The sequence below is a fragment of the Salvelinus sp. IW2-2015 genome, linkage group LG26 (assembly GCF_002910315.2).
Source record: "Salvelinus sp. IW2-2015 linkage group LG26, ASM291031v2, whole genome shotgun sequence".
Taxonomy (NCBI): domain Eukaryota; kingdom Metazoa; phylum Chordata; class Actinopteri; order Salmoniformes; family Salmonidae; genus Salvelinus; species Salvelinus sp. IW2-2015.
This window is the reverse complement of record NC_036866.1, coordinates 21,727,241-21,750,527: the sequence shown is the minus strand read 5'-3', so window position 1 is coordinate 21,750,527 and position 23,287 is coordinate 21,727,241. Positions and strand designations below refer to the sequence as shown.

General features: G+C 41.6%; 1 protein-coding gene across 2 annotated transcripts in view; it reads left to right on the top strand.

Annotated features, from left to right (window-relative positions):
* Window positions 1–1,566: 1,566 nt before the first annotated feature.
* necab2 (N-terminal EF-hand calcium binding protein 2) overlaps window positions 1,567–23,287 on the top strand; it is a 129,911-nt gene continuing 108,190 nt past the window's right edge. For both annotated transcript variants that reach the window (XM_023972009.2, XM_023972008.2), the window contains exons 1-2: window positions 1,567–1,952; window positions 9,488–9,512. In XM_023972009.2, coding sequence (XP_023827777.1) covers window positions 1,635–1,952; window positions 9,488–9,512 — 343 coding nt within the window. In that variant the 5' untranslated portion in view covers window positions 1,567–1,634. The remainder of the gene's footprint in view (window positions 1,953–9,487; window positions 9,513–23,287) is intronic.

Sequence of the window (23,287 nt, the reverse complement as noted above, 5' to 3'; positions counted from 1 at the left end):
CTTTAATGAGGGAGTGGGAGGGCATTGTACAGGCACACATACATATATTGGCTCTTTTTCCTAACCACGGAATTCAAATTGTTCTTTCATTTTTTCACAGGATCGTGAATCCACTGTTTCTTTGCTGCCCGTGTCAGCAGTCCCTCTGCCAGAACTAACTTGGTACCGTGGGCTGTGCTCTGTAGGCTATCAGCTCAATAAGGATGGATGGCATAACCACCACTGCATAGCATGTGGGTCTATTTGATGGGCTTGTTATATGATCAGATTGTTCTTGATACCCCTATCTTGTGCGGTCTCAATAGAAGACGGTGACCAGAAGAGGATGAACAGTTTTGACAGAAAGGGCATGTGTTGTGTTTATGATTGTCGGTTTGAAACTGGCTAGCAGTTATGATGCAGCTGAACTGTAATCAGAGTAGACAGATAAGATGATCCAGTGAAGGAGCTCTCTCCTCTATGGAACGCTCCCAGCTCTTTGCTAAGGGGCATCACATCCATCTGGGCCTGACCACAGGAGAGGCCTGTCTCTGCTGGGCTGCCTGTATTGGGCTCGTTTGCCTGATCTGTGTGGGGAAGCAATGAGGCAGATGAGGCTCAAGTAACCAGAGTCACATAGAAGTCCTGTTGAGACCCATTTAGTGTAACCCATCCAGGTCTGACTGGCTGTGCTCTGCTGGGCATCAGGCCTTCTGTCAGAGACCAGAGGCGGATGGATGCACCTCTAGTCGCCTGAGGCAAGAATGGGTTCCTCCTCAACTGCTGTGGAGGATTTCCGTATACAGTTTTATGCCACACATTAAAATGACAATAATTATATATAAATATTTCTAAAGGCAGAGCATTCTTCCTACTCTGGTGGATTTGGCTAATTAAAGAGAGAGGCCTGGAATGACTTAATCACCTCTCTGAAAAGGGCAGGACCAGGGAGTCTTTCAACTCACAAAGGTTATCCTGCATGGGCCTTTATAGTAGCACACATCACACACTAGTAATGAGGGACATTCCTCCAAATGTAGAGGGGCTCAGATGAAACATGTAGGTGGGGCATTCTGAGCTCTATGGTGAGGCCCAATGTCTCTGATCATCATCAGCCAAACTTTTCATCTAGCAGAGATTATGAATGCAACAGGGGGCCTAATCAGTGGCTTAATTAATGAACCACATACACTGGGTGACATCACCCCACTCAACCATGCCACTATCCTAATGGAAACGTAGTTAGCTAGTGACTTGATTAATTTGCCCCAAAACTGATAGAGGTCTGTTAGAGGTAGTGTTGAAAGGACTCATATACTTTTCTTTAACTTAATTCATGGTGCTTCAGTCCACTTTGTACAATGTCTCTCAACACGTTTACTTACATTTCCTTACAATAACTTCTACATATACAATAACTTCTCATATATTTAAGCAAGTAGACCTGTATCAGGCAAGATGCTGATTAGTCTAATCGAATATTACCACGGCATCAATAGACAGTCACCTGGAATAGTCCACTAACCCTCTTAAAGTTTGAAGTGATGTTGAGGAGAGGTGTGTTTTCGGAGATGTTCGGAGGGTCGATGATGATGTAAGAGGGGAGGGAGGGATTGGCCCCATAGCGCTCAGCATGAACGCTCCGGTGCAAAAGGATGTGTGAGCAAGCAGCGCGCTACTGCAGGGACGGTGTCCACAAACTGCTCCAAAAAGAACAACCGAAACTCCGGGCTCAGGACAGCAAAGAGCAACCAAAACCCGTGGACCAGGACAGCGAGTCAGCAACGGCTGCACAGTCCGGAAACAGCGGCGCCCAGCCCGGTGCAATTGACGGGCTCGTCCGCTGGATAGTCACCAAGATGAGCGACAACAAAAGCATCTCTACCCGGGAATACACGAAGGAGGAGGCGTCGGTTGCCCAAGAGCAGTTCTTCGCACCAGAGCCACGGAAAGGCATCTCTGTTATATTGGATGTAGGTATCGCTAAGTTATCTTACCTGCACATGATTCGTTAATATGGTGGCTGAGGTGGAATAGTTTGCGGGAGAAAGTCCCATTTTAATTCAGTGCGCACTTACGCGCAAAGATCATCCTCAATGTTGTGCAAATACTGTACCTTAATTRTAGCTTCTCTGAATACACATGCACTCACTATAAATATCTTGAAAATAAAGTTTCTCTGTAATCAGTAGGCCTATCTGGCCCATATTTTCCATAAATAGTGGAATAATTCTAAGCACCCATAAACAAATCAAATGGGCTACTCAGAGTTACGTCCCCCCCCCATATTGGCTTTGAGTGGTGTTTATAGGCTATACATCCTAGAATATGTATCACATCCGGCTGTGATTGGGAGTCCCTGGGGCCAGTTGTACTGTTAGAGTGGCCAGTTACATTGGACGTTATTGTTGTCATATCGTTTTCTTCACTGCGTTGCAGGCATTAGCAGGCAAAAGACCATGTTCATAATCATCATCGTTGCCACTGTCTAATAACGGATGTAAAAAAAGAACGATAGCAAAAATWTGTTATGTAAAAATTATTTCATACTCCACATTTAGGGGGGCCACAAGGGGGTCCAAAATTGTTGTCACATGGGCACTGCTCTAGGACATTCTAGCTCTGTGAGTGACTTAGAGGTGATGATTGAAGGTTTTTAATTAAACTGTCCATATAGATCCAGCAAGTGACATTTACAGAAGATTTTAGTTGGATTATTGGCCATGAAATGTAAATGTTGTTGTTATTTGCACCGTTTTTAGCCTCAGCCATACCAAACTTTACTACTTGCTTTAATTGCATGTTATCTCTTTTTGAAGGACAAACATATAGTYTTAATTAATATTATTTATTGTGCCAGGATTWAAAAAAAATATAGATATATTTGTCACATGCTGGTGTAGAACAGTGAAATGCTTKCTTACGTGTTATTTTCCAACAATGCAGAGTTAAAGATAAAAAACAAAAATATGAGGAATAAATACACAGTGAATAACAATAACGAGTAAAAAATAAAATAATGTGTCAATTTACAGGGAGTACCACTACTGAGTCGATGTGCAGGGGTACGTGGTAATTGAGGTAGCTACTGTATGTACATATAGGTAGGGATAAAGTGAACAGGATAGTTAATAGACAGTAGCAGCAGTTTACAGTGCATTCGGAAAGTATTCAGACCCCTTGACTTTTTCCACATTTTGTTACGTTACAGCCTTATTCTAAAATAGATTTTTTTTTTTATCCTCAGCAATCTACACACAATACCCCATAATGACAATGCAAAAACAGGTTTTTAGAAAAAACTGAAATATTACATTTACATAAGTATTCAGACCCTTTAGTACTTTGTTGAAGCACCTTTTCAGCGATTACAGCCTTGAGTCTTCTTGGGAATGACGCTACAAGATTGGCACACCTGTATTCAGGGAGTTTCGCCCATTCTTCTCTGCAGATCTGCATAGCTATTTTCAGGTCTCTCCAGAGATGCTCAATCGAGTTTAAGTCCAGGCTCAAGGACAATCAGAGCCTTGTCCTGAAGCCACTCCTGTGATGACTTGGCTGTGTGCTTAGGGTCGTTGTCCTTTTGGAAGGTGAATCTTTGTCCCAGTCTGAGGTCCGGAGTGCTCTGGAGCAGGTTTTCATCAAGGATCTCTCAGTACTTTGCTCCGTTCATCTTTCCCTCGATCCTAACTAGTCTCCCAGTCCCTGCCGATGGGAAAAACATCCCCACATCATGATGCTGCCACCACCATGCTTCACCGTAGGGATGGTGCCAGGTTTCTTCCAGATGTGAAGCTTGGCATTTAGGCCAAAGAGTTCAATCTTGGTTTCATCAGACCAGAGAATCTTGTTTCTCATGGTCTGAGAGTCTTTAGGTGCCTTTTGGCAAACTCCAATCGGGCTTTCATGTGCCTTTTACTAACTGGGGCGGCAGGTAGCCTACTGGTTAGAGTGTTAGGACATGTAACCGAAAGGTTGCAACATCAAAACCCTGAGCTGACGAGGTAAAAATCTGTCGTTCTGCCCTGAACAAGGCAGTTAACCCACTGTGCCTAGGCTGTCGTTGAAAATAAGAATTTGTTCTTAACTGACTTGCCTAGTTAAATAAAGGTTWAAAAAAATCTGAGCAATGGCTTCTGTCTGGCCACAACCATAAAGGCCTGATTGGTGGAGTGCTGCTGAGATGGTTGTCCTTCTGGAAGGTTCTCCCATCTCTACAGAGTAACTCTAGGAAGAGTCTTGGTGGTTCCAAACTTCTTCCATTTAAGAATGATGGAGGCCACTGTGTTCTTGGGGACCTTCAATGCTGCAGATATTTTTTGGTACCCTTCCCCAGATGTGTGCCTCGACACAATCCTGTATCGGAGCTCTACGGACAATTTATTCGACCTCATGGCTTGGTTTTTTTCTCTGTGTGTGCCTTTTAAAAGCATGTCCAATCAATTGAATTTACCACAGGTGGACTACAATCAAGGTGAAGAAACATCTGTTGGATGATCAATGGAAAGGATGCACCTGAGTTCAATTTCAAGTCTCATAGCAAAGGGTCTGAATACTTATGTAAATAAGGTATTTGTTTTTTATTTTTAATAAATGTGCCAATATTTCTAAAAACCTGTTTTCGCTTTGTCATTATGAGGTATTGTGTGTAGATTGATGAAGATTTATTTAATTTTATACATGGAATAAAGCTGTAACCTAACAAAATGTGGGAAAAGTCAAGGGGTCTGAATGCATGGTATGTGGTGAGTGTGAAAGTGTGTGTGGTGTCAGTATGCATGTTTGCACATGTTATGTGTGTGTGGCCGTATGTAGGGTGTGTGTTGGGGTGTCAGTGTAAGTATGTGTGAGTCTGTGAGTCCAGTGAGTGTGCATAGAGTCAGTGCAAGATAGTTACTGGTACTACCTGTTCTGAGGTTTTGCTTGTAAGCAGGAGGATAGAGTTATGGTCTGATTTTCCAAAGGGAGGTTGAGGTAGGGCCTTGTATGTGTTTCTGTGTGTGGAGTAAAGGTGATCTAGAGTGTGTCACCTCTGGTTGCACAGGTGACATGCTGGTAGAAAATGAGGATTTCAGTTTCCCTGCATTAAAATCCCCGGCCACGAGAAACCCTTCCTCTGAATGTACATGTTCTTGTTTGCTTATTGCTTGTGTTGAGTGTGGTCTTAATGCCAGCATTGGTTTGTGGTGGGCAGCTACGAAAAATATAGATGACAACTCTCTTGGTAAATAGTGTGGTCTACAGCTTCATTTGGTATTCTAACTCGTTATAGCAAAAACTTGAGACTTCCAGGACCTACTGTATATTTAAAGGTATGTGAGTATTGAAAACCCATCTGATTAGAAGAGAAAACTCACAGTAGCTGTTCTTTGTACAGTATTTCTTACAGCCCCATTATTCTCCGTTCTTCTCTCCTCCACACCCCTCCTCCACACAGCAGCGACTGCCTAGGGAAAACAGATCCATCCATTCTTAATGAGGAAAAAAGTCAGGGAGAACGCTGCCTCTCTCTCTCTTGCCCTGTTCCCACCATTCTGTGCCTCGCTCTTTCTCACAAATGTTCTTGCTTATTGTTTGTCATGTCTCTCATTCTTTTCCTCTGTCTCTCATTATTACCTGCTTCTTAATGCTTAATTCTGCCTTGCATGTTACTCAAGTCTCCATCCATCCCCATGACACCTCCGTTCTTTTTCTCTTTGCCAAGACATTCTCATTTGGTGTTCTCAGTTTATCACATGAATCGTTTTGGCTAATGCTCTGCTGAACTGTACAGAATAGGTCACTTTCCTCTATTTACTGTAAACCTCAAAGCTCATCTGTATTGTTTTCTGTTGTATTTGTATTTTTTATGGATTGCCAATCTACTACCACATATCTACACCACAAAATCCATGTGTGTGTGTGTGTATAGTGCGTATGTTATCATGTGTGTGTGTGTGTGTATGTGTGTGTCCATGCCTGTGTGTGTGTCTCTTCACAGTCCCTGTTCCATAAGGTGTATTTTTATCTGTTTTTTAAATCTGATTTTACTGCTTGCATGACGCATTACTTGATGTGGAATAAAGTTCCATGCAGTCATGGCTCTCTGTAGTACTGRGCGCCTCCCATAGTCTGTTCTGGACTTGGAGACTGAAGACATTTTACATTTACCATTTACATTTTAGTAATTTAGCAGACAGTCTTATCCAGAGCAACTTACAGTACAGCAAAGCAAAGGGTGGCTATTTGAAGAATCTCAAATATAAAATATATTTTGATTTATTTAACACTTGTTTGGTTACTACATGATTCCATATGTGTTATTTCATAGTTTTGATGTCTTCACTATTATTCTACAGTGCAATGTAGAAAATAGTAAAAATAAAGAAAAACCCTTGAATGAGTAGGTGTTCTAAAACTTTTGACCGGTAGTGTAGGCAGATTTTTTTTAATTTWAATTTTCCAGGTCATGGTTTGGCTTTTTCAGGAGAGGCTTTATTACTGCCACTTTTAGTGAGTTTGGTACACATCCGGAGGATAGGGAGGCGTTTATTATGTTCAACATATGAGGGTCAAGAACAGGAAGTAACTCTTTCAGTAGTTTAGTTGGAATAGGGTCCAGTAGGCAGCTGGAAGGTTTGTGAATGTGTCAAGAGATACAGGATTAAAAAACTTGAGTGTCTCCATTTATCTTAGGTCCTGGCAGTTCTGTGTAAACTCAAGACAACTGAGTTTTGGAGAAATACGCAGATTCAAAGAGGAATCCGCAATTTGCTTTCTAATGATCATGATCTTTTTGTCGAAGAAGTACATGAATTCATCACTGTAAAAGTGAAGGCCATCTTCTCTTGGACTTGGGGAATGCTGCTTTTTAGTTAGCGTTGTGACTGTATCAAAAATACATTTTGGATTGTTTTTATTCAGCGTCATTTCCGTTCCAATTTTCTGGCCGCTTGCTTCAGGGCTCGGGTATTTCTGTATACCAGGGAGCTAATTTCTTGTGACAAATGTTTTTAAATTTAGGTCCTTGGTTAGGTGGTTAACTGATCTTTTTACTCCGACATCCTTGGGTAGGTGGAAGAAGTCTGGAAGGGCATCTAGGAATCTTTGGGTTGTCCGAGAATTTAAAGTGCAGCTTTTTATAATCCCTGGTTGGGGTCTGAGCAGATTATTTCTTGCGATTGCAAACGTAATAAGATGGTGTTCCGATAGTCCAAGAATATGAGGAAAAACATTTAGATCCACAATATGTATTCCAGGGTATGACTGTGGCAATGCGTAGGTCCGGAGACAAGTTGGACAAAACCCACTGAGTCGATGATGGCTCTGAAAGCCTTATGGATTGGTTCTGTGCACTTTTCCATGTGAATATTGAAGTCACCAAAAATTTGAATATTATCTTCCATGACTACAAGGTCCGATAGGATTTCAGGGAACTCAGTGAGGAATGCTGTATATGGCCCAGGGGGCCTGTAGTAACAGTAGCTATAAAAAGTGATTGAGTAGGCTGCATAATAACCGTTCTGTTCTTGAACAGGATTGATCACTTTCATTCTTGGTTCTGTTCCTCTGAAAAACATATTTTACGGTTTTCAGTTCTGTTCCCTGAACCAGTCCCAACCGCTGGATAAGACAGTAGCAAACCACACCCTGGCCCCTGGGAACTGAGCTGCTCTAGTTGTTTTATACTTGTCTTAGTAAGTGATACTCTTTGATGTCGTTTTCATTCTATATATTTTAGAGGAGCAGTGTGTGCATTTGGTGTTTGTCCCCTTTTTTTGTCAAATATGTTTTTTTATCTGAAACGAAGTGAAATTGGGTCACCTACATTATGTGACACCATGCTGGTAGGCCTGACAAATGGATGATCAGACAAGCCCCTCAACACAAAATTGGCCAATTTTATACACACACGTCTGCCACTTTTATCATATTATTCCCCACTTCTGTTGCTTTAATTGTGGTTTACATTTTACATGATATGTAATATTTTAATGCACCTTTTCTAATCATGTCAGTGAGGATGAGTCTTTCTGGAGAGTAGGTACCTGTATTTCTTTTGCACATTAGCATTTTACATCATGAATCTTGTTCTTGAGGCAGCTCTGCAGAGTGGTCACTAACTGGCACAGCCACAAAGTCATAAAATCTGATTTTAAACCTAACCTTAACCCTAACATTAACCACACTGCTAACCCTAATGCCTAACCCTAATCTAAAATGAAGCCAATTCTGACTTTGCAATTGGCCCATCTAGCGGTAATCGCTCAGTTCTGCCTCCAGGACAAGACTCATCCCAATAAATGTCAACCTGCAATTCTTTCTCTCTCCCCATCTAATTTCCCCAATCCTTATTTATCTCTCCGTCTCCCTCTCTCCCTCTCCCTCTCCTCTCCTCTCCTCTCCCTCCTCTCTCTCTCTCTAGCTCCTCGCTCTCTCTCTTCTTCTCTTCTCTCTCTGCTCGCTCTCTTACTCTCTCGATCATCTCTCCATCTCTCTCTCTCTCTCTCTCTCAAACCTGACTATTTCATCCACCTCTTGTGTTTGATCTCAAAATTATCTCCTTTCCCTTATCTTTGTATCGCAAAGCAATTCTCCGATAGCAGAAGATATGAACGATTAAGCTCAGCAAACACCATCACTTCTAAATGATTTCAATAGTGCTCTAGCAGTGCCTTTCAGGTGGAGTGGAAGATTGTGGTATTGATCTGAAATCGTTCCCAAGACGTTTTGCTCAGCTTATTTCACCCTCAGATGCCAAAGATAAACATGGCACAGACTTGTTATAAAGGCTTCAATCATCTGCAGTCACATAATAAAGCCGTAGTAATGTATGGTGTGCTCTCTTAGTCACCTGTCCATTGTCTTTTACTTTGTTTTACCTTTCACGGTTTATTCACTCATTGGACCACATTGACAGGCCTCCTGTCAGCTTTCTATGGAGCTTTTCCCAATGTGCATGGTCAATTATTTACCCCTGATTTGTTTTATTAAAACTGCTCAAGTGCTCATCAATCTGGTGAAGCAAATAGATAGTATCAACAAACGCACAAAGGACAAACACCTACAGTATACGCAGTATTTCATACTGTTAAGCTCATTCATGGATGAAATGCACTCACCGCTTTCAAAAGCATAGAAAGAAACAACACATTAATATGTATCCCCCACCAGATATAACAATGGTTACAGAAAATGTATTAGTGTTTTAAACTGGTGTGAATACTGCTTTTCCAGTGACAAACGAATGCTTTTTCTTCCTCTACCCTGCAGCCTTAACTATGCTATTACACACATGAGTGCACAATGTGGTCAGGCTTTTTTAAACATGACTACACTGGGTTTTCACTTACTCTTAACTAGCCATTCAGGCAGGCTTATTTACTGTCTCTGTGTCTGTAGCCAGTATCTTTTTAGGCGTTATGGTATCATTGACCTTTTTTGCCATATTCTATCATGTTTCATGTTTTGATACTTTTCACGTGACTAGTCCCTTCGCTAATGCAGAGCTCCTGTTTTGTCTTAACAGATTTTCCGGAGAGCTGATAAGGATGGTAAGTGTGTTTTTGTTTGTTAAACTGATCTGTTATCATGTTGTCTGTGCCCTCTCAGTAAGGTAGCCACCCTGCCCAGTGTTGTGGGTTATTTGGGTGTTGGTTAATTTCCAGGCTAGTACAGCGTTTTGTTTGGTGCCAGCGCTTCCCTCATTCCCTCTGTCACTTGTTTGTTCTGCTGTCGTCTCTTGGAGCCTTTGACAAGACAGAAGAAAACGAACAAGGAGACAACTTAAAAAGCACCGTTTTCATATCAGCCAGATGGCCATCTTCTTGTATTTTCTGGTGTGTGTGTTGTGAGTGTGTGTATGTGTGTGTGTGTGTGTGGTGTGTGTGTGTGTGTGTGTGTGTGTGGTGTGTGTGTGTGTGTGTGTTGTGTGTGGTGTGTGTGTGTGTGTGTGTGTGTGTGTGTGTGTGTGTGGTGTTGTGTGGTGTGTGTGTGTGTTGTGTGTGGTGTGTGTGTGTGTGTGTGTGTGTGTGTGTGCATGCAGTTGAGAGCAGGATGAGTGCCTGTGTTTTGGGACAGATAACTATTGCAATTTTCCCTCATTCTCTCAATCAATGAGTTGTTAAATTCTTTCATATTTAAAAATTAAAAATAGTTAACTATTCTCTGTGTATGTTTGTTACTAACACAGTAGATACACTACATGGTCAATACACCAAAGTTAATTGTATCTCTTGCAATTTAAGAGTGTGTAACACTTTTGCACGGACACCCAACAATCCTGTAAATGCAAGTTCCCTTTACATTTACCAAATCATTTTCTGTTCTAAAACCAGTGACTTGTCCTTGGTTTTGTTTTACCTAGAGGAATATGGGCTTTTTCCTGTGGGTTCATGAGTAAGCTTCGCAATGGTGAAATCTAACTATTTATTTTTCAAAGGGAAAAACAGCTAATCACTGTGAAAAGGACCACAGCTGCCAAAAGCACATAGTTAAAGAGAATCCTTGTTATTTGATGTATGGAACAAGCTCAGTTCGTGCTATTTTTACCCTCCTCTCCTGGGAAATGTTGTGTGGCTGTTTTAACGAGAGAGAGATGCTAAACACACACATAGAGAGAGAGATTACTTTCTAAATGTAATCTGCTACACACTGCTAACACTAATATGTGAGAACTCTTTTTTGTGAACAAATGTTTAATTTTGTCGTTATAATAAAGTTGGTGGCAACATGTAAAAATCTTGGTGGAAATCTGTTCCAGCTCAAGTCGACTACAAAACCCATAATGCAATGCTCTCTCTATGGTAGCTAGCTACACACAATAATACCAAAGTAAATATCAGCATGTGAAGTAGCTACAGTAGCTGTAAAATCGCCTAAACAAACTGCATTATCAATTTAGGAGTCTACAATCTTAACATGTTCAACCTGCAGATCGATGTGCCTCGCAGAGTGGGGTCTGACATTCACAATGGCCATGCAACGGCACCATGCAATGCACCTTGGACTGAAGAGGCAGACAAATAGGAGAAATGTGGTGGATTTTCTGTTAAACTACACATTTCTCGAGGTTGGAATATCGTAAAAAATATGGTCAATGGCTCATTCGAGAGAAGACAACCTCCTACGTTATGACATCGGCCAGTATTGAAATCTGACATGTATGATAGACGTTTTTGAGATCTAAAAGTCATATTCCTATTAACTTTCTGTGTAGTGAGAGAGACTTTATCACGGTGCTATATCATACCGGACGGATTTCTGCCTGCTTGAACAGATACACATGAAGACATGAAAACATGAAATTACCCTGGGAATCAATAGAACATCTCTCAGAGATSCACTAACAAAATATAACATTCAAAATTGGTGAATATTTACTTTAAGACAAAAAATCGAAAAGAAAATTCAATACATTTTTACAATATAATACATTTTTACTTTGAGGCTAGCAAAGACAAGACTCATCCAAATAAATATCAACCTGCTTATGAAGAGGCAATACAAGACAAAAATGAATATAACCAATTGAACGACATATTGCAGGATGAATCAATGTTACAGTTTATACACAGTTGGCAATAAATTTATGTTGCATTTTACTTTATGGGTTTGGTTATATAAACTCAGCAAAAAAAGAAACGTCCTCTCACTGTCAACTGTGTTTACTTCCAGCAAACCTAACATGTGTAAATATTTGTATGAACATAACAAGATTCAACAACTGAGACATAAACTGAACAAGTTCCACAGACATGTGACTAACAGAAATTGAATAATGTGTCCCTGAACAAAGGGGGGGTCAAAATCCAAAGTAACTGTCAGTATCTGGTGTGGCCACCAGCTGCATTAAGTACTGCAGTGCATCTCCTCCTCATGGACTGCACCAGATGTTCCAGTTCTTGCTGTGAGATGTTACCCCACTCTTCCACCAAGGCACCTGCAAGTTCTCAGACATTTCTGAGGGGAATGGTCCTAGCCCTCACCCTCCGATCCAACAGGTCTCAGACGTGCTCAATGGGATTGAGATCCGGGCTCTTCGCTGGCCAATGCAGAACACTGACATTCCTGTCTTGCAGGAAATCACGAACAGAACAAGCAGTATGGCTGGTGGCGTTGTCATGCTGGATGGTCATGTCAGGATGAGCCTGCAGGAAGGATACCACATGAGGGAGGAGGATGTGGTAAGGACATTGGTCCTTACATTGGTACCCCAGGTAATCTTAGGTTTCATTACATACAGTCGGGAGGAACTACTGAATATAAGAGCAACGTCAACTCACCATCGTTACAACCAGGAATATGACTCTCCCGAAGCGGATCCTGTGTTTTGCCTTCCACCCAGTACAATGGATCTGATCCCAGCCGGCGACCCTAAACAACGACGCCGTAAAAGGGGCAAACGAAGCGGGCTTCTGGTCAGGCTTCGGAGACGGGCACATCGCGCTCCACWCCCTAGCATACTACTCGCCAATGTCCAGTCTCTTGACAACAGGTTGATGAAATCCGAGCAAGGGTTACATTCCAGAGAGACATCAGAGTGTAACGTTCTTTGCTTCACGGAAACATGGCTCACTCGAGAGACGCTAACGGAGTCGGTGCAGCCAGCTGGTTTCTTCACGCACTCGCGCCGACAGAAACAAACATCTTTTCTGGTAAGAAGAGGGGCGGGGTGTATGCCTTATGATTAACGGACGTGGTGTGATCATACAACATACAGGAACTCAAGTCATTCTGTTCACCTGATTTAGAATTCCTCACAATCAAATGTCAACCGCATTATCTACCAAGGGAATTCTCTTCGATTATAATCACAGCCGTATTCCCCCCAAGCAGACACATCGATGGCCCTGACGAACTTTATCTGCCTTTTTGTAAACTGGAAACCACACACCCTGAGGCTGCATTCATCGTAGCTGGGGATTTTACAAGGCTAATCTGAAAACAAACTCCCTAAATCCTATCAGCATACGATTGTGCTACCAGGCTGGTAAAACCTTGGATCATTGTTATAAACACTTCCGCGACGCATATAAGGCCCTCCCCCGCCCTCCTTTCGGAAAAGCTGACACGACTCCATTTTGTTGCTTCCAGCCTACAAACAGAAACTAAAACAGCAAGCTCCCGCGCTCAGGTCTGTTCAACGCTGGTCCGACAATCTGATTCCACGCTTCAAGACTGCTTCGATCACGTGGATTGGGATATGTTCCGCATTGCGTCCAACAATAACATTGACGAATACGCTGATTCGGTGAGCGAGTTCATTGAAAGTGCATTGACGATGTCGTACCACAGCAACGATTAAAACATTCCAAACCAGAAACCGTGGATTGATGCAGCATTCGCGTGAAACTGAAAGCGCAAACCACTGCTTTTAACCAGGGCAAGGTGACCGGAACATGACCGAGATACAAACAGTGTAGCTATTCCCTCCGCAAGGCAATCAAACAAGCTAAGTGCCAGTATAGAGACAAAGTAGAGTCGCAATTCAACAGCTCAGACACAAGAGGTTTTGGCAGGGTCTACAGTCAATCACGGATTACAAAAAGAAAACCAGCCCCGTGGGGGACCAGGATGTCTTGCTCCCAGACAGACTAAATAACTTTTTTGCTCGCTTTGAGGACAATACAGTGCCACTGCCACGGCCGCGTACCAAAACCTGCGGGCTCTCCTTCACTGCAGCCGAGGTGAGTAAAACATTTAAACGTGTTAACTTCTTGTCACTACAGGGGGTGCTGTTTCAACTTCGACATTTTGCGTCTCCAAATTAAATTACATATGCATATTATTATTCTATTGGATAGAAAACAATCTCTAGTTTCCAAAACGTTTGATTATGTCTGTGGGTGAACCAGAACTCTTTCTACAGCGAAAATCATGACAGGACATGCGAAGGTCTGAAAATAGGCTCTGATCTCGGATCAGTTTAAAACTCTGTGTGTGCCTATGGATCGAAATGAACTGCACCCGCCTTCCCTGGATGTCAGTAACCAATGAGAAGTGGAATGGATCTCTACGTATTTCTCAGAGTTTATAAAGGCAATGGAGTGACACTGTCCCTTCTTTTCGTCGCTCGCCAAGGCGCAAGAGGGGACATCAGAATGGCATGTTGAATAGCTCTTGTTATCGGGCTAGGATATGTCCGTCTGTGATTTAATTCGAAATAGGTGTTAGAAACATCATAACGAAGTTATTTGAAACCGATTTATATCAGTTTATGCGAGTATATTGCTTTTTCTGAATTTTCGTAGTATTGCGTTTGAGGATTTGGACATGTGTGTGCCAGGTAGCTACTGTTAGCTGCTAGTTCCGAAGTTGAAGTGGACGTTTTACAACAAAAGCAACGATTCTTTTGGACAAAAGGACACTTGCCCAAGATTCTGATGGAAGCTCGTCCAAAAGTAAGAACTATTTATGATTTTATTCCGTATTTATGTGGAAAATGTAAACGCATTTTTCGGCCAATATTGCGCACTAGTCTGGCTGTAACGCACACTAGTAAGTCTAGTAAGGTTAATTTTAAAATCTAAATCAGCGGTTGCATTAATAACCAATGCATCTTTCATTAGCTGTCCAACCTGTATTTTTTTTTTTGTCAATCTAATCGATAAATATCGTAAACTTAGGTGCCCTTCCAAGATGGCGCCGGCCAGAATGCATGCCATGTTTTGACTGATACATAGCATAACCACGATTTGTGATGCTAAATATGCACATTTTCGAACAAACTCTATATGCATTGTGTAATATGATGTTACAGGACTGTCATCTGAAGAATTCTGAGAAGGTTAGTGAAAAATTTATATATTTTGGGGTGGTGATAACGTTATCGCGCTTTTTGCCTCGAATCAATGCTGGGTGATGTTAGCTCATGTGGTATGCTAATATATACGATATATTGTGTTTCACTGTAAAACACTTAGAAAATCTGAAATATTGTCTGGATTCACAAGATGTTGGGCTTTCATTTGCTGTACGCTGTGTATTTTTCAGAAATGTTTTAAGATGAGTAATTAGGTAATACACGTTGCTCTCTGTAGTTATTCTAGTCGCTTTGGGTGTTTTGTGATAGTGGCTGCAATGGTAAACTGTGATTTATACCTGAAAAATGCATATTTTTCTAAAAAACATATGCTATACCATAAATATGTTATCAGACTGTCATCTATGAAGTTGTTTCTTGGTTAGTGGCTATATATATCTTTATTTAGTCGAATTAGTGATAGCTACTGATGGAGTAAAAACCTGTGGAGTAAAATAGTGGTGTCTTTTGCTAACGTGGTTAGCTAATATATTTACATATTGTGTCTTCCCTGTAAAACATTTTAAAAATCAGAAATAATGGCTGGATTCACAAGATTGTTGGCTTTCATTTGCTGTATGCTGTGTATTTTTCAGAAATGTTTTAGGATGAGTAATTTTGGTAATTGACGTCGGTCTCTGTAATTATTCCGGTGCTTCCACGCTATTTTCAGATTGCAGCTGCAATGTAGAACTGTGATTTATACCTGAAATATGCACATTTTTTCTAAAAAACATATGCTATACATAAATATAATTATCAGACTGTCATCTTATGAAGTTGTTTCTTGGTTAGTGGCTATATATATCTTTATTTAGTCGAAATTGTGATAGCTGCCCATGCAGGAAAAAAAATGGTGGAGAAAAACAAGTTGTGTCTTTTGCTATCGTGGTAGCTAATAGATTTACATATTGTGTCTTCCTGTAAAACATTTAAAAAATCGGAAATGATGGCTGGATTCACAAGATCTGTATCTTTCATTTGGGTCTTGTGATTTCATGAACATTTGATTATATGATATCCCTGTGGCTTTAGGCTAGCTATGCTAGTCAGCTTTTTTGATGGGGGGGATCCCGGATCCGGGTTTGTGACTCGTTAGAGGTTAACCCTCGCAAGGCTGCAGGCCAGACGGCATTGCCAGCCGCGTACTCAGAGCATGCGCAGACCAGCTGGCTGGTGTGTTTAAGGACATATGTCAATCAATCCTTATCCCAGTCTGCTGTTCCCACATGCTTCAAGAGGGCCACCATTGTTCTGTTCCAGATAAGGTTAACAGAATGCGTAAGTACAACTGAGCTAAACTCGCCCGTAGCACTCACTTCCGTCATCATGAAGTGCTTTGAGAGACTAGTCAAGGACATATCACCTCCACCCTACCTGACACCCTAGACCACTCAATTTGCTTACCGACCAATAGGTCAACAGACGACGCAATCCCAACACACTGGCACACTGCCTAACCCATCTTGGACAAGAGGAATACCTATGTGAGAATGCTGTTCAATCGACTACAGCTCAGCATTTAACACCATAGTACCCTCCAACTCGTCTCAAGCTCGAGACCCTGGGTTCTCGGACCCCGCCTGTGCAACTGGGTCCTGGACTTCCTGACGGTCCCGCCCCAGGTGGTGAGGGTAGGTAACAACATCTCCACCCGCTAATCCTCAACACTGGCCCCACAAGGGTGCGTTCTGAGCCCTGTCCTGTACTGTTCACCACGACTGGCGTGGCCATGCACGCCTCCAACTCAATAATCAGTTTGGCGGATGACACTACAGTGGTAGGCTTGATTACCAACAAAGACGAGACGGCCTACAGGGAGGAGGTGAGGGCCCTCGGAGTGTGGTGTCAGGAAAATAACCTCACACTCAACGTCACAAAAACAAAGGAGATGATTGGTGGACTTCAGGAAACAGCAGAGGGGAGCACCCCCTATCACAGAGACGGGACAGTAGTGGAGAAGGTGGAAAGTTTTAAGTTCTCTGTGTACAATCACGGACAAACTGAATTGGTCCACCCACACAGACAGCGTTGTGAAGAAGGCGCAGCAGCGCCTCTTCAACCTCAGGAGGCTGAAGAAATTGGCTTGTCACCAAAAAGCACTCATTAACTTCTACAGATGCACAATCGAGAGCATCCTGTCGGTTGTATCGCCTGGTAGGGCAACTGCTCGCCCACAAGGGGTAGTGGGGTCTGCATATCGCATCACCGGGGCAAACCTAGTGCCTCCAGGACACCTCACCACCGATGTCACAGGAAGGGCCATAAAAGCTCATCAAGGACAACAACCACCCGAGCCACTGACCTGTTCACCCCGCTATCATCAAAAGGCGAGGTCAGTACAGGTGCAATCAAAGCAGGGACGCTTAGAGACTGAAAAACAGCTTCTATCTAAGGCCATCAGACTGGTTAAACAGCCCATATAACATTTAGTGGCCGCTGCAACATACTGACTCAACTCCAGCACTTTAATAATGGGAATTGGATTGGAAATTATGTAAAAATGTAATCACTAGCCACTTAAACAATGCTATCTGATAATGATTGTTTACCGGATTCTCCTAACAGTTACTGGCATCAGTTCATATAGTATGTATGTTAGTAGTACTCGTATACTTCCTATATCATCTACGGTGCATCTCGTTGCCATCGTTTATGTATACAATGTATCACTAACGCCATTTAACTATGCCACTTATGTTTACTACCTATCATTACTTCTCTCATATAGTATAGACTGTACTCTATACCATCTACTACATCTTGCCCTATGCGTTGCTGTACATCACTCATCTCAAATAATCTGCTATGTACATATTCCTTATATCCCTTTACACTTGGATGTGTATAGGGTAGTAGTTGTGGAATTGTTAGGTTAGTTTGCTTGTTTGGTTATTATGCTAGCTTCTTAGGACGGTTAGACGTCACAAGCAGTTACGCTGGAGCGCGAACGTCGCTAAATAGCCTCGAGGCTGCTTATACTTCTGTCCAATGGTAGTGTGGGTGAAAGAGTAAGATTTTGATTTGATTTGATGTGTTCTTCCCTGTAAATCACAGCGTTGGAGATTGCTGCAATGACAACAACGCTCAGTCGATGATGCTGTTCCCGCCACAGGCACTCGCCTCGCCAGACTATGAGATGGGAGCCATCCACCTGATCCAGGATCGATCCCGCTCGCACCCAAGTACAGGCCTCGGTGTAACGCTCATTCCTTTCGACGATGAACCGCGAATCCGACCATCACCCTTGGTGAGACAAAACCGCGATTCCGTCGTTGAAGAGCACTTTTTGCCTAGTCCTGTCTGGTACGCTAGCGGTGGGTTTGTTGCCCATAGGCGAATTTGTTGCCGGTCGATGTGCTGGTGCCAGGACCTGCCTTACAAGCAGCCTGAAAAGCCTCAGTCAGCCTCTCACCTATTTGCGGCCAGGTCTGGCACTGGGGATTGTGCGTTCCTGTTGTAACTCGGGCAGTTGTTGTTGCCATCCTGTACCTGTCCCGCAGGTGTGATGTTCGGATGTACTGATCCTGTGCAGGTGTTGTTACACGTGGTCTGCCACTACGAGGACGATCAGCTGTCCGTCCTGTCTCCCTGTAACGCTGTCTTAGGTGTCTCACAGTACAGACATTGAAATGTATTACCCTGGCCACATCTGCAGTCCTCATGTCTCCTTGCAGCATGCCTATGGCACGTTCACGCAGATGAGCAGGGACACTGGGCATCTTTCTTTTGGTGTTTTTCAGAGTCAGTAGAAAGGCCTCTTAAGTGTCCTAAGTTTTCATAACTGTGACCTTAATTGCCTACCCTCTGTAAGCATGGGAAACAGTGTTTTAAACCCTTTACAATGAAGATCTGTGAAGTTATTTAGATTTTTACAAATTATCTTTGAAAGACAGGGTCCTGAAAAAAGGACATTTCTTTTTTTGCTGAGTTTAGGTGTCTTCTAACCCATTGCTTTCTACTACAGATAATAATATGATTAGGCTATATCTTTACATTAAAAACAACAGTCCGTCAGATTTCCAGTCATTCCGATTCAATTAATACCCCTTGATATTCAAGAATAGGACTTGGAAATATAGATTAGCCAAATTGTTTTACCTGAGCATAACCCAAAAACTAAGACCTAATTAGCCTACTCTGTTGTTTATGATTTTGTTGTCATGGAGGACTGCTTCAAGTTGAAGAAATGCTGCTTTGGGAATTTCATGCTTTGAGCACTATGTATGCTGCATATGCTGCATTTGCTATAGGCCTATTGTTTAAATTTTTTGTTGGTGACGCTTGATCTCTCAATAATTTGCAGCTGTTTAAGTCTATCAAAAGTGTGTGTGTTTCAGCATATGTCCGTTAGGCCTATGGATTATTCTAGTTTTTTTATCAGCACAAATTAGATTTAGAAAGAAGTAACTCCCTCAAACTTGTATTCCATAGGCTGGGATCCACTCTATACAGCTGTTGCAAGAGAGCATTTTTCACTGGCTGTCCACTGAGGCGTAGCCTATTCATTATGCCGATATTTTGCWAACTGTTTCTTAAGAGGAAGTGAACTGAACGAAACGGGGAGGGATCTACCTGAATTGGTCCAATAGAAACTTTAGTTTTGCTCTGTTTGCTTCCGTTTGGTTCTTAAATGGTAAACGATTTCTGTAAATGAATACATCCCTCGTCGCAAAAACATTGATTGATGGGCAGCTTAAACTTCTTCAATTCAACCAGTATAGGGTTAAAATACACATATAGCAGTGGAGGCTCCTCCTCAGAGGAAGGGGAGGACCATCCTACTCAGTGAATTTCAGAAAGTTATCCTTTTTAGATAAAACTATACTAAATATATATTAATGTCACCAAATAACTGATTAAAACTCACTGTTTTGCAATTAAGGTCTACAGTAGCCTCAACAGCACTCTCTGGGGAAGCACCAAGGTGTAGCCAGAGGACAGCTATTTTGGGTACCTATGGGTACATTGGCTTTAGTAGAAAACTTAGGAGGCTCATGGTTCTCACCCCCTTCCAAAGACTTACACAGTAATTATGACGACTTACGGAGGACGTCCTCCAAACTATCAGAGCTCTTGCAGCATGAACTGACATGCTGTCCACCCAATCAAAGGACCATAGAATGAATCTAGTACTGCAAGCATAATCAACGGCTATCTAGCACTGCAGTGCATAAAATGTGGTGATTAGTTGACTCAGAGAGAGAATGACAATAAGTGAACAGTTTTGAACAAATTAATGTATTCAACAATTAAGGGGAAGCAGCAGAAAGAGAACGAGTTAGCTATATTTTGTTGCATTTTTTTAGCCTACTCCAAAACCCAGCTCAAACAGAGAGGAATGCCATTTATGTTAGCTAGCTGGCTAAGGCTATCCAACACTGGAACTCTTTCAAGTCAAGGTAAGCTTTAGGTTTTATTAATTTATTGCCACCGGGGCCCACCGGTGTAACTGCTAAACTGCTTGCTGACTGTACACTGTACCGTGATTGTAGCGGGTTTACTAACGTGTTAGTTCTAGTAGCTGTTGACTACGTTGACTATGACGTTAGCTAATATGGTGAGAACGATATAGGCTGTGTGTAGCGATTAGCGGTTATGGTATGAAGGTTTGGCTTGGAAAGGTTTTTTCGCCTGGCCACAGGCGTCTGTTGTGTTGTGCACTGAAGTCCACAAGTGAAGGGAAAATGTGAGAGGAGAAGGAATTATACAACGAGCAAAGTGATGATGCTGTTTGTATGTGGCTGCTATTAAAGTGAACTGTGTTCGGGTGATTATGGGTGTATTTATTCTGCCGAATCTGTTGAAAACGTTTGTTATAAACGTAACCAAATGGGGATTAACCTACCTAAATTTGTCCAATAGAAACTCTTGTTTGAAACTGTTTGGACTAATGATTACACCCTAGGCGGTATTGAATGTGTCGTTGTCTGTCACCTTGAATACACCAATTTGTCTCTCGACCTGTGCACCTACGTTATAAACTTTAATTTGAAGGCTAGGTTGTAGCATGTTACATTTGAGTTAGTTGAATGGATTATGAATGACAGTCATCCAATATGCTGTAATAGAAATAAGGCCATGTTCATTAAAAAAAAAGTGTCCTCCCTAATCTTAAATGGCACTGACTGGCACTGACCTACAGTATAGGACTACATTTGTGAACAGCCATCCACAACAACCACAAAATAGCAAAATGAGAAAGCAGCAGTGTGAGTCACATCAATGTGCTATGTGTCCTAGATATCAATAATAAGTTATATCTGTATCGCCCATATGCTACACCACTGCTGTTGTCCTTACCTCCAAGCGTTTATTTAAGTTGGATAATCTTTGGATGCCGACAGCAGTCGCACCATTGGAAGACAGCCTGGACTGTAGCCTGTACAAAGCCTATTCCTGCTCTTTTACCACGATCCATCAAACACATTTAGTGTGTCATCATAGGGGTCTCTGACCTATCGTCTGACTTGTTCAGGCGGAACAAATGTTTGCTAATTTGAATGTCATTGAGAAAACAGCAAACATCCTTTCTGAATTTAAAAGTAATCATCTAGTTTTTCAAAGTATCTGTAATCTGATTACAATATTTTAGCTGGTAACATAATGGATTACAGTTTTTTTGTAATCCTTTACATATGGGGGGGGGGGGCGATACTGTATATTAGGGAAAGAGAGGGGGGAGAGAGAGAATCCTTAGCTCTTCAGAATAGAATCCATGTATGGATCGACAAGGGTCAGAGGTTGTATTGCCTCTCCCTTCCTGCCCACCTCCAAAAGGGCACCTGCTAAAGAAGCCTATGATCATTTCCACGAGCACCAACATGTGAAGTTCATCGGAGCATATCAAATTGGGTGTCAAATGAAAGCTGAGAGTCTATATTTTTGGGAAATGAAGGCATAGATAAAAAATTATAATAACAAACATCTTAAAAATGTGGCATAAGTAATGGTTTTGATTTCTGATCAAACAGATGGAAAAGGAGTCTTAGAAAACATCTACCAGAAAAAGTATTAAAAGGTATTAGAAATACATCAAAACACAATAATGTTGAAGCAAAGACCCCTGCCAACTAATATCAACACATATTTATTTTTGGAGACATTTCTCTACCTTCTGTAAGTTTAACTTAGGGATAGCCCAATTTTTTACAATTTTCGCCTAAATMACATACCCAAATCTAACTGCCTGTAGGTCGGGCCCTGAAGAAAGGATATGCATATTCTTGGTACTATTAGAAAGGAAACACTTAGAAGTTTGTGGAAATGTGAATTGAATGTAGGCGAATATAACACAATAGATCTGGTAGAAGAAAATACAAAGAAAAAACCAACCGGTCTTTTTCTATCACCATCTTTGAAATGCAAGAGAACGGTCATAGTTATAGCCTTCACTCTGGTTGTAATTCTGATAGTATCCACAAGATGGCAGCAGTGCATGTGCAAAGTGTCAGATGGATAACTTGAAAAATGAGTGAACAACAAGACTTTTAGTGTGAAGTRCCCAGGGCAAATCGTGAAGGAGAGATTCGCATTCATATTCKATTTTTCTGCAAGAATATCGTCAAATCTGTATACTTGGACTTTTAGCTTTCCAAGTATTAGTAGCCATATTATAAGTTCAACATTTGCAAAACAATCAGTTTTCATAACTTCATAACTCTGAATATCCTTATAATTTTTGTCCAAAATGAAAAGGCATGCTGTCTTACAAGGTTAGTTGCTACATTTTACGACATACATTTGACAAAGATACAGTTGTTCAAGTGATGGCCGCTCGCGTCATCGGCGTGCCTTGAAGGCGTCGCTCTCTGACCAAATATGGTATCCTATAGGATATACTACACCCCTAATGAAATAGTGAAGTCTTGTTACCTTCTAGGAACTCTGAGGAATAAATACGAAGGTGATTTGACTCGTTGAAATACCGTTTAGGGTGAGATTTTCACAGATTCCTTTCTTTGCTTTCTTTCAGAGGTGAATTTATCAAACGTATTGCGAAGAAAACAGTGTTCGCAGTAATAGTTACTGTTAATTGGACAGTTCAGTTATATTAACAAGAATTTAAGCTTTCAGCCGATATAAGACACTTCTATGTARCGACATTTGTTGTTTCTCTCAAATCTGCGATCGCGACACAAGGCGCTGCATGATTTACAACTGTCCCGTTGACGGAACGCCAATCCTTAAGAAGTTTTAAGAAATATTGCCTTGTGCCTTGTAATTATGTTACCTGTCTTTTAAGATATTTTCTAATTTCTCTCCTTCATGAAGAGGGAGGATAATGAAAGTTCCTAGAAGTAACAAGTGAAGATAGACCTACCAATTAGTTATAGTGTTTTTACTGATATGTKTTTCTGTTTATTAATTATTATAAACTGGGTAGTTCGAGCCCTGAATGCTGATCAGCTGAAAGCTGTGGTATATCAGACCGTATACAACAGGTATGACAATGATGTTGGTAACCAGTTRATAATAGCAATAAAGCGCTATGGTGTTTTGTGGTATACTGTATTTCATTTTTTW